Source organism: Schistocerca americana, chromosome 3, assembly GCF_021461395.2.
Source record: "Schistocerca americana isolate TAMUIC-IGC-003095 chromosome 3, iqSchAmer2.1, whole genome shotgun sequence".
Taxonomy (NCBI): Eukaryota; Metazoa; Arthropoda; class Insecta; order Orthoptera; family Acrididae; genus Schistocerca; species Schistocerca americana.
The window spans coordinates 616,594,335-616,615,521 of NC_060121.1; the positions used below are offsets into that span (position 1 = coordinate 616,594,335).

The 21,187-nt window shown below is 42.6% G+C and overlaps 1 protein-coding gene across 1 annotated transcript in view; it reads right to left on the reverse strand.

Moving 5' to 3' along the window:
- The window catches only part of LOC124606683 (ATP-dependent translocase ABCB1-like), a 222,293-nt gene that overhangs the window by 31,513 nt on the left and 169,593 nt on the right, over positions 1 to 21,187 (reverse strand). Inside the window, exons 16-18 of the mRNA XM_047138698.1 lie at positions 13,528 to 13,686; positions 13,212 to 13,415; positions 10,117 to 10,358 (exon numbers count right to left, since the gene is read on the reverse strand). Of these exons, the coding sequence (XP_046994654.1) occupies positions 10,117 to 10,358; positions 13,212 to 13,415; positions 13,528 to 13,686 (605 nt within the window). The remainder of the gene's footprint in view (positions 1 to 10,116; positions 10,359 to 13,211; positions 13,416 to 13,527; positions 13,687 to 21,187) is intronic.

The following is a 21,187-nucleotide window of genomic DNA, read 5'->3' on the forward strand; positions in this document are numbered from 1 at the left end:
CTACAAAAAACCACCAGTGTTCTCCTACTGATCCAAATTTTTTGAAACTCTGCTCGAAAAGCGTATTGTACTCGTGGATAACACCACTATTTAGGCATTATGAATAGTCAGTGCTGGAGATTGAGAACTGCGGTTGGGAACTGTTTTCCTGTTTTTTTTTTCCTTGTTAATTTGTCCGTTTTCAAGGGCTACAACCAGATAAAGACATATTATGTAGACACAACCAGCAGATCAGCTAGGACTGAATTGTCGTTAAGTTTTTAATTTATTACTATTACCATAAATTCCTTCCTCTTATTATTTCACAGAAATGGCAAACAATTTTTAATGTTTTAAAGCAAATGGAGCATTGTACTTCATCGCTACGCAACTTTGAAAAAATGTTTGCAAACTAGAGTTGGTGTCATTCCGCAACGCAACGACAGCGAGATACTACCTTATGACCAGTCGGGGGTAAGTATTGATGCATACTGCGCGTACACGCATACCTTAACCCACGTCGCACGGCCAGTGGCGCAGCTTGGGGGAGGCAAGGTGATCTATCACGCCGCGGGCGCCACTTGCAGACGGGCGCCAAATGGGCTTTAAGGCAAACAAGGTTTTCCGGAAAGTATGTTATTATTAGAGTAAAATCTATGTGTCACCTACTTGTACGTGTTTTTGGAGAGAGGGGAGGGGGGGCGCCAAGAAAGTGTTATCCTCCGGGCGCTTAGGGGAGGGGGGCGGGGGGTGCCAAGGAAGTGTTATCCACCCGGCGCCTATGAGAGGGGGAGGTGGGGAGGGTGCCAATAAAGTGTTGTGCCCATGGCGCCGGTTATGTTCGCTACGCCACTATGCACGTACCATGTGTTTGTTGCTCGTTACTGTCGGCATTGTTACTAAAATAGCACTGACCGCTGTTCCAGTTTTCTATAATAACGCAAAATTTCAAACTAATGCAGATTTCACTATTATAGTTACTCCTTAGTAACCACTATTATGAAAAAGGTTTATTTAAAAAGAAAAGTTTTAGCGCTGCTGCTGTGGTTAATTGATCTTTCGGTTGTTTTACTCCTCTATTAGTAAAAAATAAATAAAATACGTTTTATAAACGAGACCAAACAAATACCAAAAAATACCGGTTTTTAGAAGTAAAATGCCGGTATCGGTTTTAACTTGTCGGTTTTTCCCGTCCCTACTACGAATGGATCAGCATATGTCGTCCTAATCAGAAAAGATATTGACGCATTGGATCTTTTGTAACTCGTGATATTCAGCAACGAAGAAGATATGGAGAAGATCCGTTATGGTTGAAGAAACGGAAGAAATATAGTACATTCGATACAGTGAAAAAATTGGAAACCTATCCCGAACGTTTCCAGCATTTTTATAGAATGTCTCAAAAGTGATTCCATATTAGGTTAGACAAAGTGAAGGACAGCTCTGAGGGAAAAGCAACAAAGCTCGAATGCTACGATCATAAATTCTATCTTTCGTATGATTTTCATTTGAACGTAAACATAAACATTTCTGATTTTATGAGAGATGTTCAAAATATTACGACACTTTTCCAAAGTCTGATCGTCCTTAAATATTTAGACGAGAAATTCCTCCTTATAGGGCGTAGTTTCCTACCATGTGGTAGAGATTCTTCCACACAGAAAACTGGATTACGGCCATTGCCAACGCCAAGAACAATGAATTCCTATGGCATAAAATGGAACCAGAGGATTTCAGGGTCCTTAGCGCACTAGGCCAAGGGCTGCGCAGAGGATCATTCAAAATAACTGTGTGTTTCAGGCTTCACATTTCATTTGACAATCCTACTATACGAAGGGAAAGGAAAAGTCATAACATCCAGCAACCGTGGATTTGTCAAAGCACTGCAAAGAAGCCGAGAGGTGCTGGGAAAAGGTATCTGTCGCTAGATAACATTACAGTTTTTCCTATCTTGTGCGATAAAATTCTGCCATTAAAAATTGACAAGAAGAAAGCCTTACTTGACGTGTGGCACTGTATTCCAGCTGGAAAACGTAGTTTCTATAAGCTGGTACTGAGTGAGTAGTGCATTTTCACACCTGTCTGGCAAAAGCCAATGACAAAGGTCAGGAAATATAATGCTGATTGCACAATATGTTTAGTGTAGCTGCAGCAGGAATAGTGTCAAATTTTTCCGTAACTTGTGTTGCTGCTTGTGCAGATTTGTGTTGCAGGAAGTGGTGTTTTGACCTGATATGTTATACTTTCTCGAAATAAGGTTCGTATTTCTGCAATACGTAACACATAAAACCCGAGCTTTTCAGCAGCAGAACGTTGCAACTGCACAGATTCAACGTTGCTCGTCCAGGAAACTAAAAATCATTTGGCTGTTTCTCAAAGATAATGTTAGTAATTGTGTAATAACTGTTGTAAGAATATGTTGAATGGCGTTTTACCTCATATACACTGCCTGCGTCGAGAAAGCGTAAATATGTAAGCATACATATTAAGCTGACCCTTAACATAGACAAATGTAATGCATTGCGAATACATAGAAAGAAGGATCCTTTATTGTATGATTATATGATAGCGGAACAAACACTGGTAGCAGTTACTTCTGTAAAATATCTGGGAGTATGCGTACGGAACGATTTGAAGTGGAATGATCATATAAAACTAATTGTTGGTAAGGCGGGTACCAGGTTGAGATTCATTGGGAGAGTGCTTAGAAAATGTAGTCCATCAACAAAGGAGGTGGCTTACAAAACACTCGTTCGACCTATACTTGAGTATTGCTCATCAGTGTGGGATCCGTACCAGGTCGGGTTGACGGAGGAGATAGAGAAGATCCAAAGAAGAGCGGCGCGTTTCGTCACTGGGTTATTTGGTAACCGTGATAGCGTTGCAGACTCTGCAAGAGAGGCGCTCTGCATCGCGGTGTAGCTTGCTCGCCAGGTTTCGAGAGGGTGCGTTTCTGGATGAGGTATCGAATATATTGCTTCCCCCCTACTTATACTTCCCGAGGAGATCACGAATGTAAAATTAGAGAGATTAGAGCGCGCACGGAGGCTTTCAGACAGTCGTTCTTCCCGCGAACCATACGCGACTGGAACAGGAAAGGGAGGTAATGACAGTGGCACGTAAAGTGCCCTCCGCCACACACCGTTGGGTGGCTTGCGGAGTATCAATGTAGATGTAGATGTAGAAAATAGGTAAGCAAATAGGAAAGCATGAAACATCCAGAATACAAAACAGTTTAGTAATATCAATAAGAAAATCCTATTTCTCATTCATTGCTCCATGGAACAGACGTCATTTTTTCGACAGTATGTGAACCAAAATTGTTATTGAATGTTTCGGGAACGAATCTGCTAGTGTAGACAAGAAAAAATTACGCATCTATACTGTTATATAAAGACATGTCGTAGGTTAACATTGTTACCAAAAATCTAGAATTGTTCTTGATCGATTGACTTCAGATTTTTTGTACTTTAACAAATGTTCGGACAGACATAGGTTACACACTTTTTAAAAATATATGTGGTGCATAAATTATATAAAAGGGCAAGATTTTTACCAAAAATCTCGGGAAGTTCTTGACTGATTTACTTCAAATTTTAGTTCAACGTTGTTACCTAAATTCACGAAAAGTTCTTCACCGATTTACTTCTGATTTTTGTATGGGTAATGGACGATCGGATGGACAGAGAATACACATTTTTTAAATGAAGAGGAACTGTTACAAAAAATCTCGAAAACGTCTTTGCATATTTACTTTTCACACGATACTTTAACAAAACTCGACGGATATATACGCTATATATATGTAATAGGCAAATGACGTTAGCAAAAATCTCGATAAGTTCTTGAACGATTTATATCAAATTTTTCCAAAATAATAACCGTTCAGACAGATGTAGGCTATACAGGGTGTTTTAGAAGTGTAGGTCAATAATTCACACACGGAAAATACATGCCAAAAGTAGCTAAAAACCCCCAATAAACATGGGTCCGCAAATCAACCGTTGCCGAGGGATCGAATTAATTCGAGTTGGGAACCAACTGTAAACGGCCCTGTGTACTGCGGTATGTGCGTTGGTATATCAAGGTTTGGGATCGACTGTCTGTTTATGCAAGCGCAGCTACTTGCCTTTCCCGCTTCGTCCACCGTGCCGTGCCGGGCTAGAAATCAGTTACGAACTGAAGGCACCATGGTCAGAGGTTATACCAATCAAGAGTACGCTGACATGCACTTCATGTACGGCAAAGCGAATGGCAGTGCCCTTGATGGTGCACGATTGTATGAAGAAACTTGTCCTCTCTGCTGGCAGCCCGACAGACGTACATTTAGCCGGTTACATCAGTGCCTTAGACAAACCGGGAGCTTCGCACAGTACTAGAAGGTCGACCCAAACTCATAACACCAGATGTTGAGGAAAGGGTGTTACGCATTGTACACAAACGCTCGAGTAATTCAACAAGGAGGATTGCTATCCAAGAGCGTGTCCTGAGTCATAGCACTGTATGGCGGATTTTACATCGGCAAGTACTCTATCCGTATCATCTCCAGCGAGTGAAAATCCTCATCAATGCAGACTTCCCTCCTAGGGAGAACTTTTGCCAATAGGTGCAACAGTAGTGTACCCTGAATTCCATGTTTGTAAGCAGTATTCTGTTAACGGATGAGGCTGGATGTACTTGTGACTGTATTTTTAACTATCATAACTGTCACATTTGGGCCGATGTCAACTGTAAGGCAAAACACCTATCACGACATCAGCAGCGTTATTCGTTGAAATTCTGGGCAGGACTGCTCGGGGACTGCATAATTGGACAACTCATCTTACCATGGAGACTAACCGGACGCAGTATATGCGATTTCTGTGGACTGTACTTCCAGCTGTACATGATGATGTCCCACTGAACCAACGCCTGAACATGTGGTTTCATGCATGACGGTGCTCCAGCATATTTTCATTTATGAATGCGCCGGCTTCTAACTCGGACGTATGGTCAACATTGGATAGGTAGAGGAGGGCCTGTGCCATGGCATCCAAGGTTTCCGGGTCTAAATCCCATGGATTTCTGTGTGTGGGGTCAGTCAAAGGTCTGGTCTGCAGTACCGAGGTCAACTCTCTTCAGCAATTACGCTCGCAGGTTGAAACTGCCTTCCAGCATTTACAGGATTCCCCAGGACTGTCTGAGAGGATTCGCAACTCATTTCAGAGAAAAGCTCAGTGTTGCATTCAGACGCATGGACAACACTTTGAACACCTACTTTAACGTTTAGATATGCATGTGTTTCTGGACAACGATGAGCCACAACAGAAAATGTATAGTATCTAGACAACGATTGATATATGGACCAATGTTTATTGGAACTCTTTAGCTACTTGTGGTCTGTGCTTTCCACGTGTGAATTATGGACCATCACTTCTGAAATACACTGTATACTTCTTTTGAAACAAACTGCATAGATTCTCTCTTAAAACCGACTGCGAGAAAAAAAGTGCTATTGTGTGGAAACGTGTGGTTTAGATTTATTTCTAGCAGTCAGTATTAATTATGATATCGGCATGTTACCCATTAAAGAAATTATATTTCTCATGTATATTTTTTTCAGTTAAAAAAATTGCATCCGTTTTATTCCTCACAATTGGTTTTAGTAGAAAGCCGGAAAGTTGTATATATGGTTCATCGGCTTATGATTAGAATACTACTACGGAATCTGCATCGTCCGAAACTTTGTAATCCTACCCATTCGCAGACGAAAACCATGCAAAACGTTATCGTTGAAGCTACTATCCTCACAGATCCAGTTGCTGGTGAAGTCTCTCCCATACACAGTACACCGATGATCCCAACCGATTTACCCATCCATTTTAAGCTGGCTTTATTGTGCTACAGTTATGTCTAATTGAGTTTGTTTAACGAGTCTGTCTTGACTTTCCTATGATTGTTTGCTTTTATCAAAGCATGTTTGTTTCTGCTTGCGTTTATGGTTACAATAAAATTAGTTAACTAAGACCACTCTTTAATTTCCGTAGCTAGATGAAACTAATAACCCATTATTTCAATTAGTTTTTGTTAGGACCATTGCATTGTATTGTATTGTATGTTAACCGGGGGCCTAGAAACGTCCCCGCCGCAGCCGCAGTGGTCCACAATCCCACGGCGCAGTGGTGCACTTCACCCCATCACCGCCCCACACCTAACTCAGGTTTATTGTGCGCTTCGGCCCCCGGCGGACTTCCCCTCCCCATAGAACGTCTCACACCAGACGAGTGTAACCCCTGTGTTTGCGTGGTAGAGTAATGGTGGTGTACGCGTACGTGGAGAACTCGTTTGCGCAGCAATCGCCGACATATTGCAACTGAGGCGGAATAGGGGGAACCAGTCCGCATTCGCCGAGGCAGATGGAAAACCGCCTAAAAACCATCCACAGACTGGCCGGTTCATCGGACCTTGACACAAATCCGCCGGGCGGATTCGTGCCGGGGACCGGTGCTCCTTCCCGCCCGGAAAGCCGTGCAAGGACCATACCGTGGACACATTGGTTAGGACCATTAATTTTCCGACGTTTCCGCTGTGCAATAGCTTTTCATCTCATATCTGAGTCTGAGGGGAGAGAGAGACATCTCGATAGGCTTCAGTCGATACAGATCAAAGTGGCAACAGAGTAAAGAAGCTGCGGGCATGTTGGCACCTCACTCTACTCAACTTTGTTTTTAGCATCGTTCTGAAACAGCACATGTCAAACGCTTCGATTCTCTTCTAACCTGGTTTCCTTGAAATTTCAGAAATATCTTTCTCGAGTTAAGACCTTCGTTTATTGCTAGTTGACTTGTTTTAGTGGAAACATAGTTTTTGACTAAGCTAGACTGCTTCTTATGTCTACCATGCTTTGTCCCACGTAAGAGTATGAATATTTGCTTCCTAGGCAGCAGAATTCCATCACTTCCTTTTTTACATAGGCCAAAATGTTGATGACAGCTTTGCTGCTAATGTCATTTCCGATGTTCCTTAATCCTTTACAGTACGATCATAACACGACATTTCAGCTTAATTGTATGTTAAGTACTTAATTACTTTTTAATGAATTCATTTAGATTATTGAAAATCTAGATATTTCACACATATGATAAATATTCGTATCTTCTGCGTAATAACGAAGATAAGAGACACTGTTAGATTCGTAAAACACTTAGTAAATGCTAGTGATCATCTGTCACAAGAGGAAAGAATTACAAGAATTCACGAAGGATAAGCTTGGTTATGAACTGCAGATTGAAACTGAAGAAACTGCAAAAAGGTGGGAATTTAAGGAGATGGGACCTGGATAAACTGAAAGAACCAGAGGTTGTAGAGTGTTTCAGGGAGAGCATAAGGGAACAATTGACAGGAATGGGGGAAAGAAATACAGTAGAAGAAGAATGGGTAGCTCTGAGGGATCAAGTAGTGAAGGCAGCAGAGGATCAAGTAGGTAAAAAGACGAGGGCTAATAGAAATCCTTGGGTAACAGAAGAAATATTGAATTTAATCGATGAAAGGAGAAAATATAAAAATGCAGTAAATGAAGCAGGCAAAAGGGAATACAAACGTCTCAAAAATGAGATCGACAGAAAGTGCAAAATGGCTAAGCAGGGATGGCTAGAGGACAAATGTAAGGATGTAGAGGATTGTCTCACTAGGGGTAAGATAGATACTGCCTACAGGAAAATGAAAGAGACCTTTGGAGAGAAGAGAACCACTTGTATGAATATCAAGAGCTCAGATGGCAACCCAGTTCTAAGCAAAGAAGGGAAGGCAGAAAGGTGGAAGGAGTATATAGAGGGTTTATACAAGGGCGATGTACTTGAGGACAGTATTATGGAAATGGAAGAGGATGTAGATGAAGATGAAATGGGAGATAAGATACTGCGTGAAGAGTTTGACAGAGCACTGAAAGACCTGAGTCGAAACAAGGCCCCGGGAGTAGACAACATTCCATTAGAACTACTGATGGCCTTGGGAGAGCCAGTCATGACAAAACTCTACCATCTGGTGAGCAAGATGTATGAGACAGGCGAAATACCCACAGACTTCAAGAAGAATATAATAATTCCAATACCAAAGAAAGCAGGTGTTGACAGATGTGAAAATTACCGAACTATCAGTTTAATAAGTCACAGCTGCAAAATACTAACGCGAATTCTTTACAGACGAATGGAAAAACTGGTAGAAGCGGACCTCGGGGAAGATCAATTTGGATTCCGTAGAAATGTTGGAACACGTGAGGCAATACTAACCTTACGACTTATCTTAGAAGAAAGATTAAGAAAAGGCAAACCTACGTTTCTAGCATTTGTAGACTTAGAGAAAGCTTTTGACAACGTTAACTGGAATACTCTCTTTCAAATTCTGAAGGTGGCAGGGGTAAAATACAGGGAGCGAAAGGCTATTTACAATTTGTACAGAAACCAGATGGCAGTTATAAGAGTCGAGGGGCATGAAAGGGAAGCAGTGGTTGGGAAGGGAGTGAGACAGGGTTGTAGCCTCTCCCCGATGTTATTCAATCTGTATATTGAGCAAGCAGTAAAGGAAACAAAAGAAAAATTCGGAGTAGGTATTAAAATTCATGGAGAAGAAGTAAAAACTTTGAGGTTCGCCGATGACATTGTAATTCTGTCAGAGACAGCAAAGGACTTGGAAGAGCAGTTGAACGGAATGGACAGTGTCTTGAAAGGAGGATATAAGATGAACATCAACAAAAGCAAAACGAGGATAATGGAATGTAGTCAAATTAAATCAGGTGATGCTGAGGGGATTAGATTAGGAAATGAGACACTTAAAGTGGTAAAGGAGTTTTGCTATTTAGGGAGTAAAATAACTGATGATGGTCGAAGTAGAGAGGATATAAAATGTAGACTGGCAATGGCAAGGAAATCGTTTCTGAAGAAGAGAAATTTGTTAACATCAAGTATAGATTTAAGTGTCAGGAAGTCGTTTCTGAAAGTATTTGTATGGAGTGTAGCCATGTATGGAAGTGAAACATGGACGATAACCAGTTTGGACAAGAAGAGAATAGAAGCTTTCGAAATGTGGTGCTACAGAAGAATGCTGAAGATAAGGTGGGTAGATCACGTAACTAATGAGGAGGTATTGAACAGGATTGGGGAGAAGAGAAGTTTGTGGCACAACTTGACTAGAAGAAGGGATCGGTTGGTAGGACATGTTTTGAGGCATCAAGGGATCACAAATTTAGCATTGGAGGGCAGTGTGGAGGGTAAAAATCGTAGAGGGAGACCAAGAGATCAGTACACTAAGCAGATTCAGAAGGATGTAGGTTGCAGTAGGTACTGGGAGATGAAGAAGCTTGCACAGGATAGAGTAGCATGGAGAGCTGCATCAAACCAGTCTCAGGACTGAAGACCACAACAACAACAACAAGCTTTCAAAATGGTACTAGACTTCGGGGCGTGGTGGAACTCCAAATTCTAAATGATAAAATTATTTTTGCTTTTAAACAGTAATCATTATCACGAGCATTTTTTTTTCCAAGCCCGAGTATCCATCAATGCTGACTGCAATAGAGACTGCAGGTGCTAAAGAAATAGTATCTGACAAGAGAATTGTCAGGAGACACCTATATCACAGCTAGCATGGCAGTTCCCTACTAAATTACTTCCTCCAATCAATAAACGCATTCTTTTCGAAATTAAGCTTCATCAGCAGCTTAAAAGCTGCTCTAACGAAAGAATTTGTCAGGGTTTTAAGTGCAGAGAGCGGATATACTTATTTGATCCATTTTTTATGTTCACAATTCAAAAATATACGTCTTTATATAAATTTCACTGCCGAAAACTCTTGAGTATATTAAAATTTACTTGTAGTTGTCTCAGAAACAGTATCACTAGCTACTCGGACTGAACATAACCAAGAAAATTAGAGCACCTTTTGGATGTGTTGCGAACCTTGTCTTAGCAGAGATATTCCTCTACATTTCAATATCTGTATGGGTCAACCAAAAAGCGAAACCTTTGGAGATAGAAGTATATAGATACTACAGAATATTTTGCCATGTCCTTCTTGAATACCAGGTCGTTTCACTGATGGACACTCCACAGTCACGCCAGATATGTGCATCTGCAGAAACAGAGTCAAAGGCAGTGAACTCACTTGAAGACGTCCTTAAAATGCATCCCCTCGGAGTGAATAAGTAATCCTCCGTAGTACATGCACGCGGCGTAAGACAGGGTGGTGATGTTGCCAGTGACGATGTAGACGGCCGATCTGATTTGGGAGTTGCGCTCCTCCCGCTGGAGCGCCTGCCGCAGCTCCGCCAGGTACTGCTGGTGGAAGTGGCGTTCGCGGCCCAGGCCGGCCACAGTGCGGATGTTCCCCACCGTCTCGACGGCCAACTGCAACAGTGACATCGCATCAGTTGTGGCTATCACTCCGTCCTAGGCTGTCTGTGAGACTTCGCATTACAATATTTGTTGATTTGAGAGGAGGGTTGCTGCCTTAAAGTACAAGAGTTGTCGAGAAAGTAAGTTTCGATCGGCAGTGAAAAGGAAACCACAGTGAAAATCAGGAGTGGTTGATTTGCAAAAGTTAGCTACACCTTCCAGCTACGTCTCTATAAAGTCGCCGTTCCGACTTAAGACTCTTGTCGTAGCGTTGTACAAACTTTCCAGTACCGGTACTCTCCTCATAACAGGCAACCGCCTGTGCTTTCCGTTAATTCTGTACGCTGGTCTCCTGTTCGTTGTCTGTGCCAGACTGTTGTCTTTACAGCCAACGGCTCATGTGAGTAGAGAGGAAAATCAGAGGGAGCCTCTGCCTAGCTGTACGGTGGGTGATCAAACACTTGCCATCGAAACAGCTTCAGGAGCGTCTTTATTGCTCTGTAATATGCGGCCGAGAATTTTCATGAAGGAGGAAATGCTTGACAGTTATGTTGTGTGGGGTTGTATGAAATCAGGCGAAATCTCTCGGCATCTACATCTACATGGATAGCCTGCAAATCACATTTAAGTGCCTGGCAGGGAGTTCATCGAACCACCTTCACAATTTTCTATAATTCCAATCCCGTATAGCACGCGGAAAGAATGAACACCTATATCTTTCCGTACTAGCTCTGATTTCTCTTATTTTATCGTGGTGATCGTTCCACCCTATGTAGGTCGGTGTCAAAAAAATATTTTCGCATTCGGAGGAGAGAGTTGGTGATTGGAATTTAGTGAGAAGATTCCGTCGCAACGAAAATCGCCTTTCTTTTAATGATTTCCAACCCAAATCCTGTATCATTTCTGTGACACTCTCTCCCATATTTCGCGATAATACAAAACGTGCTGCCTTTCTTTGAACTTTTTCGTTGTATTCCGTCAGTCCTATCTGGTAAGGATCCCACACCGCGCAGCAGTATTGTAAAAGAGGACGGACAAGCGTAGTGTAGGCAGTCTCCATAGTAAGTCTGTTACATTTTCTAAGTGTCCTACCAATAAAACACAGCCTTTGGTTAGCCTTAACCACAACATTTTCTATGTGTTCTTTCCAATTTAAGTTATACGTAATTGTAATAACTAGGTATTTAGTTGAATTAACGACTTTTAGATTAGACTGATTTATCGTGTAACCGAAGTTTAACGAGTTCCTTTTAGCACTCATGTGGATGACCTGACACTTTTCGTTATTTAGGGTCAACTGCCACGTTTCGCACCACTCAGAAATTTTTTCTAAATCGTTTTGCAGTTTGTTTTGATCTTCGATAAACGACAGCGTAATCTGCAAGCAACCGAAGACGGCAGCTCAGATTGTCTCCCAAATCGTTTATATAGATAAGGAACAGCGAAGGGCCTATAACACTACGCTGGGGAATGCCAGAAATCGCTTCTGTTTTACTCGATGACTTTCCGTCAATTATTACGATCTGTGACCTCTCTGAGAGGATATCGCAAATCCAGTCACATAACTGAGACGATATTCCACAAGCACGCAGTTTCACTACGAGACGTTTGTTTGGTACAGTGCCAAAAGCCTTCGGAAATCCTGGAATACGGAATCGATCTGAAATCCCTTGTCAATACCACTCAGCACTTCATGTGAGGCACGGAGGCACTGCTTTCTAGGCGTCTTTATGTGTTCACTGTACGTTCAGAATTGCAAGCGCAACGCGACGCGATATGCGGCCATACTGGAGACAGCTCAACACATCCGTGCAGAGTTCCATTGTTCCACTGTGGTTACCGTTTGGCGACCGATCGGAACTTAATTTTCGGACACCTCTCGTAGATGAACTTAACATCAAACCCTAAACAATTTTCGACCAAGCTGTCCGCTGAAATTTATCCATACGCAGGTGACAAATCATCGAACAGTTCGAAACCTAGTAATGGGACACACGTTCATAAACATCACTTGTCTAGATTGAATTGGTCCATTATGGATATTGTTCACCGTAACTATATAAAGAATGAATACAGATACAGACAATTGCGACTGATCACTTACGAAGATGAGCCTGAAAAGTTTTAATAATAAAATTTAGTAGGAGACTGGTCATAGTTACCTGCGATTATATTGAAAACATTTGCCTCGTATGGGGAACCTTGTACCAAAGGCCAACAGTGACTAAGACCCAACTCCTGAAAGTCAGTACGTGGCAAAATGAATGGGACAATTGAGAAACGTGCTGAAGAATCCACCACATTTTCTTGTGAATCCGAGAACGCCTAGCCCTTGGTCACGTCAACGCCAGTCAGTGCCTTAGGTAATTAACCAATGGGAGATGGCCCATACAATGTTTACTTGTACAGGCTCAAAAGGAAAGGCAGGGAATAAAATGTTCTCGATTTTCAAGCCGCTTCAATTCGAGTAAAATGTTCGAGCTTTCGATAGCTAACTCCGCTATACTCGTCAAGAGTAAACCCACTAGCCGCCGGGGCTGGGAAGGTTTTGTGCTTGTGTAGACACGATTACAACATGTAGCACCAGTCAGAGACGGCTGAAATTACGCGCGTACGGAAGGTGATTTGGGCAGCTCATACCAACTACGACCCGTCTCAGGGCTGAGTGACGTCAGGTGGCGCGAGGGGCCAGTGGCACATTTGAAACTGCCGGTTCCGCCTCCCTGCAAGGGTCAATCATCCGGTTTTCCTTCCTTTCGATATTCAAAGGAGGAACGAAGTGGCTTACGTTTATTGCAGCAGTGTTTCTTATAATAATTTACTGACTAAGCGTGTGGAGAAATCACGGCAGGAGCGGATACTTACCTTAGATGCTTTCTCCATGGCGTCCCAGACGCTCATCATGTCCTCCAGCATCTTCCCGTGTTCGTAGTAGTGCAGCGCCACCGACGCCGGCAGGAAGGCGACGACGACGAGGCCCATCCGCCACTCGTGGTACGCGCACAGGCCCACAGACAGTACTAGCGTCACCACACCGTCAAGTATGTAACCTATATACTGTGCGGACGCCTGTGCATCGCGGAACAGAAAATCATAGCTAGAGAAATTTCAGTAGCAGAGAGTGTACGCGGGCTTATCACACAAGCGCTAGCCACTTGCGCTATGTATCACTGCCACTTACCGAGTGAACTTCGTGGATTCCAGAGAGCCTCTCGCACAGCGCTCCTGTGCTGTTGCTCTTCTTGTCAAACCACGCCACCTCTTGCCGCAACATCGCTGAGAACATGAGGCTCTGCAGTCGATTTTTTAGTTTGGTTCCAGAGTGGCGAGAAGCGTACGTCTGCAACAGACAAGAGTTGTCTACCCAGTCACGACTTCATATTTGCAGCAGAAATGATATTAACTCACTGCCGAGGACTGTCATACTCTGCTGGCCACTAAAATTGCAATAACATCAACGTTGAAAAAGATAAGATATTGCTTATGCTGGGTGCCTGTGTGATGTAGAAGGAAGAATGCATGGTTAAGCTTGCATGTGTTTTTTTTGGGGGTGCGAAATTTAGTACATAGCTCCAACCAGTAGCAGCAATAATGGCCCTAACCCAGCTAGACATCGAGTTGAACTGAGCTTAGTATCAGATACAGTTACTTCGTTCCGTGCTGTGTAAGTTTTCTTCAGTAGTAGCGCTTTGAATGTGCTGGTGTGTCAATTTCTCGGCAACCTCTGGAGACAGAGCTTATCAGTACTACAGTCGGACACTGTCTGCATCGATGTACGGAAAAGTCAAACAGCGCAAGCACTAAGCGGTCTTGAATTATCTTGCAGGACAGAGCTGTCGGTTATAACAATCAGAAATGGTTACTGTTCAAATTATCAGTTATGCGAGCAGGAGATGACTGTCTTGTGCATCCAGTGACACACCATACTATAACGTCAGTTGCTCCATCCAGAAGACGAAGAAGAATACAATCTGGCAAGGTGGGTTGCCTTGGAGGCTGCACGCCTTGATGCGTCCATTGTGATGATGTACGCAGACACAGAACATCATTAAAGAGGACGTGGTTCCTCTCTTGTTTCGAGTATTGTCGTTGGTCGCGCCTCTCCATGCTGTCGTGTCAAACAGCCACAAAATTGATCGCCATGCTGAATTTGCAGTATTATCTTACAGCCAGTGTGGATAGTTGTCTTGCTGCGACTAACGTACTTCTTATTTCAAGATAAGTGATATGAGTGTACGATCCTGCACGCAGGTCCGAACAATGTTTGTCCTCTCAGCCGCTAGCAGCGTGGGGCCGTTGAAATCCCTCATGTTGTTGAGTATCGCCCTCTAAACCCATTGATTCCATATTCGAATGACAGTCCTTGAATCCCTACCAATGCGACCAGCAGTGTAGTGTCTGGTTTGATGCACCCCACGACGAATATCTCTCATGTCCCAACCTCTTCATTTCAGAGAGCACCCTACGACCTCAATTACTTGTGGTTGTATTCAGATTTCTGTCTACCCCTACAGTTTTTCTCCTCTTCAGCTCACTGTAGTATCATGAAAGTTATACCCTTCTTCTATTCAGTGTTCTCCATACGTTGCTCTCTTCTGCGGACAACCTCATCATTCCTTATGTTATCAATCCATCTAATTTTCGACATTCTACTGTAGCACCACATCTCAAACCCTTCGATTCTTCTCTGTTCCACTGTCCATGCATCACTATCATACAATGCTGTGTTCCAACCGTACATTCTCAGAAATTTCTTCCTCAAATTAAGGCATATGTCTAGTATCAGTAGACTTCTCTTAGCCAGGAATTCCCTCTTTGCCTCTGCTAGTGTGCTTTTATGTCACCCTTCTTTTCTCCGTCGTGGTTACTTTGCTTCAGAAGTAGCAGAATTCCTTAACTTCATCTACTTCGTGATTATCAATGTTCATGTTAAGTTTCTTGCTACTTTCTGCTGTTTCTCATGACTTTTGCCTTTTTACGGTTTACTCACTATCCATATTCTGCACTCCATCATTTCATCCTAAAGATCCTATAATTCTTCTTCACATTCACTGAGAATAGCGATATGATCATCGAATCTTTTGTCATTGATATCCTTTCACCCTGAATTTTAATCCCACTCTTGAATCTTTCTTTTATTTCCATAATTGCTCCTTCGATGTATAGATTGAACAGTAAGAGCGAAAGAGTATATCTCTGTCTTACAACATTTTTAATCCGAGCATATCGTTCTTCGCTTCCAATCTTATTGTTCGTTCTTAGTTCTTGTACCTATTACATATTGCCGCTTGAAGTGGCCGCGCGGTTAGAGGCACCATGTCACGGATTGCGCGGCCACATCCCGCCGGATGTTCGAGTCTTCCCTCGGGCATGGGTGTGTGTGTGTGTGTGTGTGTGATGTTCTTAGCATAACTTAGTTTAAGTAGTGTGTAAGTCTAGGGACCGATGACCCCAGTAGTTTGGTCCCTTGGGAATTCACACACACACATTATTACGTATTACCTGTCTTTCCATACAGCTTACTCCTTCTCAGGATTTCGTACACCTTGCACCATTTTACGTTGTCGAATGCTTTTAGGTCGAGGAATTCTATGAATATGTCTTCATTTTTCTTCAGACTTGCTTCCATTACCAAGCGCAATGTCATAATTGCCTCTTTGGTGTCTTTACCTTTCCTAAAGCCAACCGAGCGAGGTGGCGAAGTGGTTAGCACACTGGACTCGCATTCGGGAGGACGACGGTTCAATCCCGTCTCCGGCCATCCTGATTTAGGTTTTCCGTGATTTCCCTAAATCGCTTCAGGCAAATGCCGGGATGGTTCCTTTGAAAGGGCACGGCCGATTTCCTTCCCCATCCTTCCCTCACCCGAGCTTGCGCTCCGTCTCTAATGACCTCGTTGTCGACGGGACGTTAAACACTAATCTCCTCCTCCTCCTAAAGCCAAATCGATCGTTTTTACCATTCTTCTGTATGTTATTAGTGTCAGGAGCTTGGATGCATGAGCTTTTAAGCTGATTGTGCGATAGTTTTCGCACTTACCTGCCCTTGCTAGCTCCGGAATTGTGTGACGATATTTTTAAGAAAGTCTGGTTGTACATTGCTGGTGACAGAGTCTACACACCAACCTCAGTAAGTGTTCATTTGTCACTACAACAGTTTTAGAAATTCCGATAGAACGTTATCTATCCATTCTGCTTTATTTGATCTCAATCTTCCAATACGTTTCGAATTCTGACTCTAATACTGGATGCCCTATGTTATCCATGTCAACTCTAATTTTTTCTTCTATCACGTCATCAGACAAGTGGTTGCCTTCAGTATACTCTTTACAACTACCTGCTCTCTCTCTTTAGCGTTTGACAGCGGCATTCCCATTACAGTATTAATATTAAAACCTGTGCTTTATATTCGCCGAAGGTAGTTTTGACTTTTCTATATGCTGTGTCAGTCCTTCCGATGATCATTTTTTTATTTCTTCACATTTTTCTTGCAGACAGTTCGCTTAGCTTCCCTACACCTCCTATTTATTTTGTTCGTAAGTGAATTGCATTTCTGTATTCCTGAATTTCTCTGAACCTTTCGTTTACTTTCTACTTTCGTCCATCAGTTGAAGTATTTCAACTGTTACCAGTGGTTTCTTCGCAGTTCACTTCCTTGTCCAACATCTGCGACTGCCTTTTTTAGATATGTCAAATTGTCTTCTCCTGCCTATACGAGGCGTAAATCGGTCTTACAGCAAACAATCAAGTTTCAGTTGCTATATTTGAATGAAAAACCCTCTACCCAATCCTTCGTTATATACAGAATGTAGACAGCATTACTCTAACGCATTTGTGTGGTCGCACTGAAATACTAACCATCTGCATATTCAGGCATATAGTTCACTTCCCCCCCCCCCCCCCCATGAACCATGGACCTTGCCGTTGGTGGGGAGGCTTGCGTGCCTCAGCGATACAGATAGCCGTACCGTAGGTGCAACCACAACGGAGGGGTATCTGTTGAGAGGCCAGACAAACGTGTGGTTCCTGAAGAGGGGCAGCAGCCTTTTCAGTAGTTGCAAGGGCAACAGTCTGGATGATTGACTGATCTGGCCTTGTAACAATAACCAAAACGGCCTTGCTGTGCTGGTACTGCGAACGGCTGAAAGCAAGGGGAAACTACAGCCGTAATTTTTCCCGAGGGCATGCAGCTTTACTGTATGATTAAATGATGATGGCGTCCTCTTGGGTAAAATATTCCGGAGGTAAAATAGTCCCCCATTCGGATCTCCGGGCGGGGACTACTCAAGAGGATGTCGTTATCAGGAGAAAGAAAACTGGCGTTCTACGGATCGGAGCGTGGAATGTCAGATCCCTTAATCGGGCAGGTAGGTTAGAAAATTTAAAAAGGGAAATGGATAGGTTGAAGTTAGATATAGTGGGAATTAGTGAAGTTCGGTGGCAGGAGGAACAAGAATTCTGGTCAGGTGACTACAGGGTTATAAACACAAAATCAAATAGGGGTAATGCAGGAGTAGGTTTAGTAATGAATAGGAAAATAGGAATGCGGGTAAGCTACTACAAAGAGCATAGTGAACGCATTATTGTGGCCAAGATAGATACGAAGCCCACACCTACTACAGTAGTACAAGTTTATATGCCAACTAGCTCTGCAGATGACGAAGAAATTGAAGAAATGTATGATGAAATAAAAGAAATTATTCAGATAGTGAAGGGAGACGAAAATTTAAGAGTCATGGGTGAGTGGAATTCGAGTGTAGGAAAAGGGAGAGAAGGAAACGTAGTAGGTGAATTTGGATTGGGGCTAAGAAATGAAAGAGGAAGCCGCCTGGTAGAATTTTGCACAGAGCACAACATAATCATAGCTAACACGTGGTTTAAGAATCATGAAAGAAGGTTGTATACATGGAAGAACCCTGGAGATACTAAAAGGTATCAGATAGATTATTTAATGGTAAGACAGAGATTTAGGAACCAGGTTTTAAATTGTAAGACATTTCCAGGGGCGGATGTGGACTCTGACCACAATCTATTGATTATGACCTGTAGATTAAAACTGAAGAAACTGCAAAAAGGTGGGAATTTAAGGAGATGGGACCTGGATAAACTGAAAGAACCAGAGGTTGTAGAGAGTTTCAGGGAGAGCATAAGGGAACAATTGACAGGAATGGGGGAAAGAAATACAGTAGAAGAAGAGTGGGTAGCTTTGAGGGATGAAGTAGTGAAGGCAGCAGAGGATCAAGTAGGTAAAAAGACAAGGGCTAGTAGAAATCCTTGGGTAACAGAAGAAATATTGAATTTAACTGATGAAAGGAGAAAATATAAAAATGCAGTAAATGAAGCAGGCAAAAAGGAATACAATCGTCTCAAAAATGAGATCGACAGGAAGTGCAAAATGGCTAAGCAGGGATGGCTAGAGGACAAATGTAAGGATGTAGAGGCTTATCTCACTAGGGGTAAGATAGATACTGCCTACAGGAAAATTAAAGAGACCTTTGGAGATAAGAAAACGACTTGTATGAATATCAAGAGCTCAGATGGAAACCCAGTTCTAAGCAAAGAAGGGAAAGCAGAAAGGTGGAAGGAGTATATAGAGGGTCTATACAAGGGCAATGTACTTGAGGACAATATTATGGAAATGGAAGAGGATGTAGATGAAGATGAAATGGGAGATACGATACTGCGTGAAGAGTTTGACAGAGCTCTGAAAGACATGAGTCGAAACAAGGCCCCGGGAGTAGACAACATTCCATTGGAACTACTGACGGCCTTGGGAGAGCCAGTCCTGATAAAACTCTACCATCTGGTGAGCAAGATGTATGAAACAGGCGAAATACCCTCAGACTTCAAGAAGAATATAATAATTCCAATCCCAAAGAAAGCAGGTGTTGACAGATGTGAAAATTACCGAACAATCAGTTTAATAAATCACAGCTGCAAAATACTAACACGAATTCTTTACAGACGAATGGAAAAACTAGTAGAAGCCGACCTCGGGGAAGATCAGTTTGGATTTCGTAGAAACACTGGAACACGTGAGGAAATACTGACCTTACGACGTATCTTAGAAGAAAGATTAAGGAAAGGCAAACCTACGTTTCTAGCATTTGTAGACTTAGAGAAAGCTTTTGACAATGTTGACTGGAATACTCTCTTTCAAAATCTAAAGGTGGCAGGGGTAAAATACAGTGAGCGAAAGGCTATTTACAATTTGTACAGAAACCAGATGGCAGTTATAAGAGTTGAGGGACATGAAAGGGAAGCAGTGGTTGGGAAGGGAGTGAGACAGGGTTGTAGCCTCTCCCCGATGTTATTCAATCTGTATATTGAGCAAGCAGTAAAGGAAACAAAAGAAAAATTCGGAGTAGGTATTAAAATCCATGGAGAAGAAATAAAAACTTTGAGGTTCGCCGATGACATTGTAATTCTGTCAGAGACAGCAAAGGACTTGGAAGAGCAGTTGAATGGAATCGACAGTGTCTTGAAAGGAGGATTTAAGATGAACATCAACAAAAGCAAAACGAGGATAATGGAATGTAGTCAAAATGGTTCAAATAGCTCTGAGCACTATGGGACTCAACTGCTGAGGTCATTAGTCCCCTAGAACTTAGAACTAGTTAAACCTAACTAACCTAAGGACATCACAAACATCCATGCCCGAGGCAGGATTCGAACCTGCGACCGTAGCGGTCTTGCGGTTCCAGACTGCAGCGCCTTTAACCGCACGGCCACTTCGGCCGGCGGAATGTAGTCGAATTAAGTCGGGTGATGCTGAGGGAATTAGATTAGGAAATGAGACACTTAAAGTAGTAAAGGAGGTTTGCTATTTGGGGAGCAAAATAACTGATGATGGTCGAAGTAGAGAGGATATAAAATGTAGGCTGGCAATGGCAAGGAAAGTATTTCTGAAGAAGAGATATTTGTTGACATCGAGCATAGATTTAAGTGTCAGGAAGTCATTTCTGAAAGTATTTGTATGGAGTGTAGCCATGTGTGGAAGTGAAACATGGACGAAAAATAATTTGGACAAGAAGAGAATAGAAGCTTTTGAAAAGTGGTGCAACAGAAGAATGCTGAAGATTAGATGGGTGGATCACATAACTAATGAGGAAGTATTGAATAGGATTGGTGAGAAGAGAAGTTTGTGGCACAACTTGACCAGAAGAAGGGATCGGTTGGTAGGACATGTTCTGAGGCATCAAGGGATCTCCAATTTAGTATTGGAGGGCAGCGTGGAGGGTAAAAATCGTAGCGGGAGACCAAGAGATGAATACACTAAGCAGATTCAGAAGGATGTAGGTTGCAGTAGGTACTGGGAGATGAAGAGGCTTGCACAGGATAGAGTAGCATGGAGAGCTGCATCAAACCAGTCTCAGGACTGAAGATCACAACAACATAACAGTTCACTTCATGGCAGTTTGAAGTTTGTTGAATTCCGCATTCGTAGTGTTGCAATATTCGTTCAAAAATGGCTCTGAGCACTATGGGACTCAACTGCTGAGGTCATTAGTCCCCTAGAACTTAGAACTAGTTAAACCTAACTAACCTAAGGACATCACAAACATCCATGCCCGAGGCAGGATTCGAACCTGCGACCGTAGTGGTCTTGCGGTTCCAGACTGTAGCGCCTTTAACCGCACGGCCACTTCGGCCGGCTGCAATATTCGTGATCAGCATTGTACTTCGCGTATTAGAGAATTACGTGATAGCTATATCCAGACTCATATATGTAGCTTGAGGATTGTGTGACTAACAAACTAAAATAAAAAACTGAGAATGTTCAATAAAACTGGTGAAGAACTGTAACAAACAGACTTAAAGAAAATTTTATTCGAAATGGAA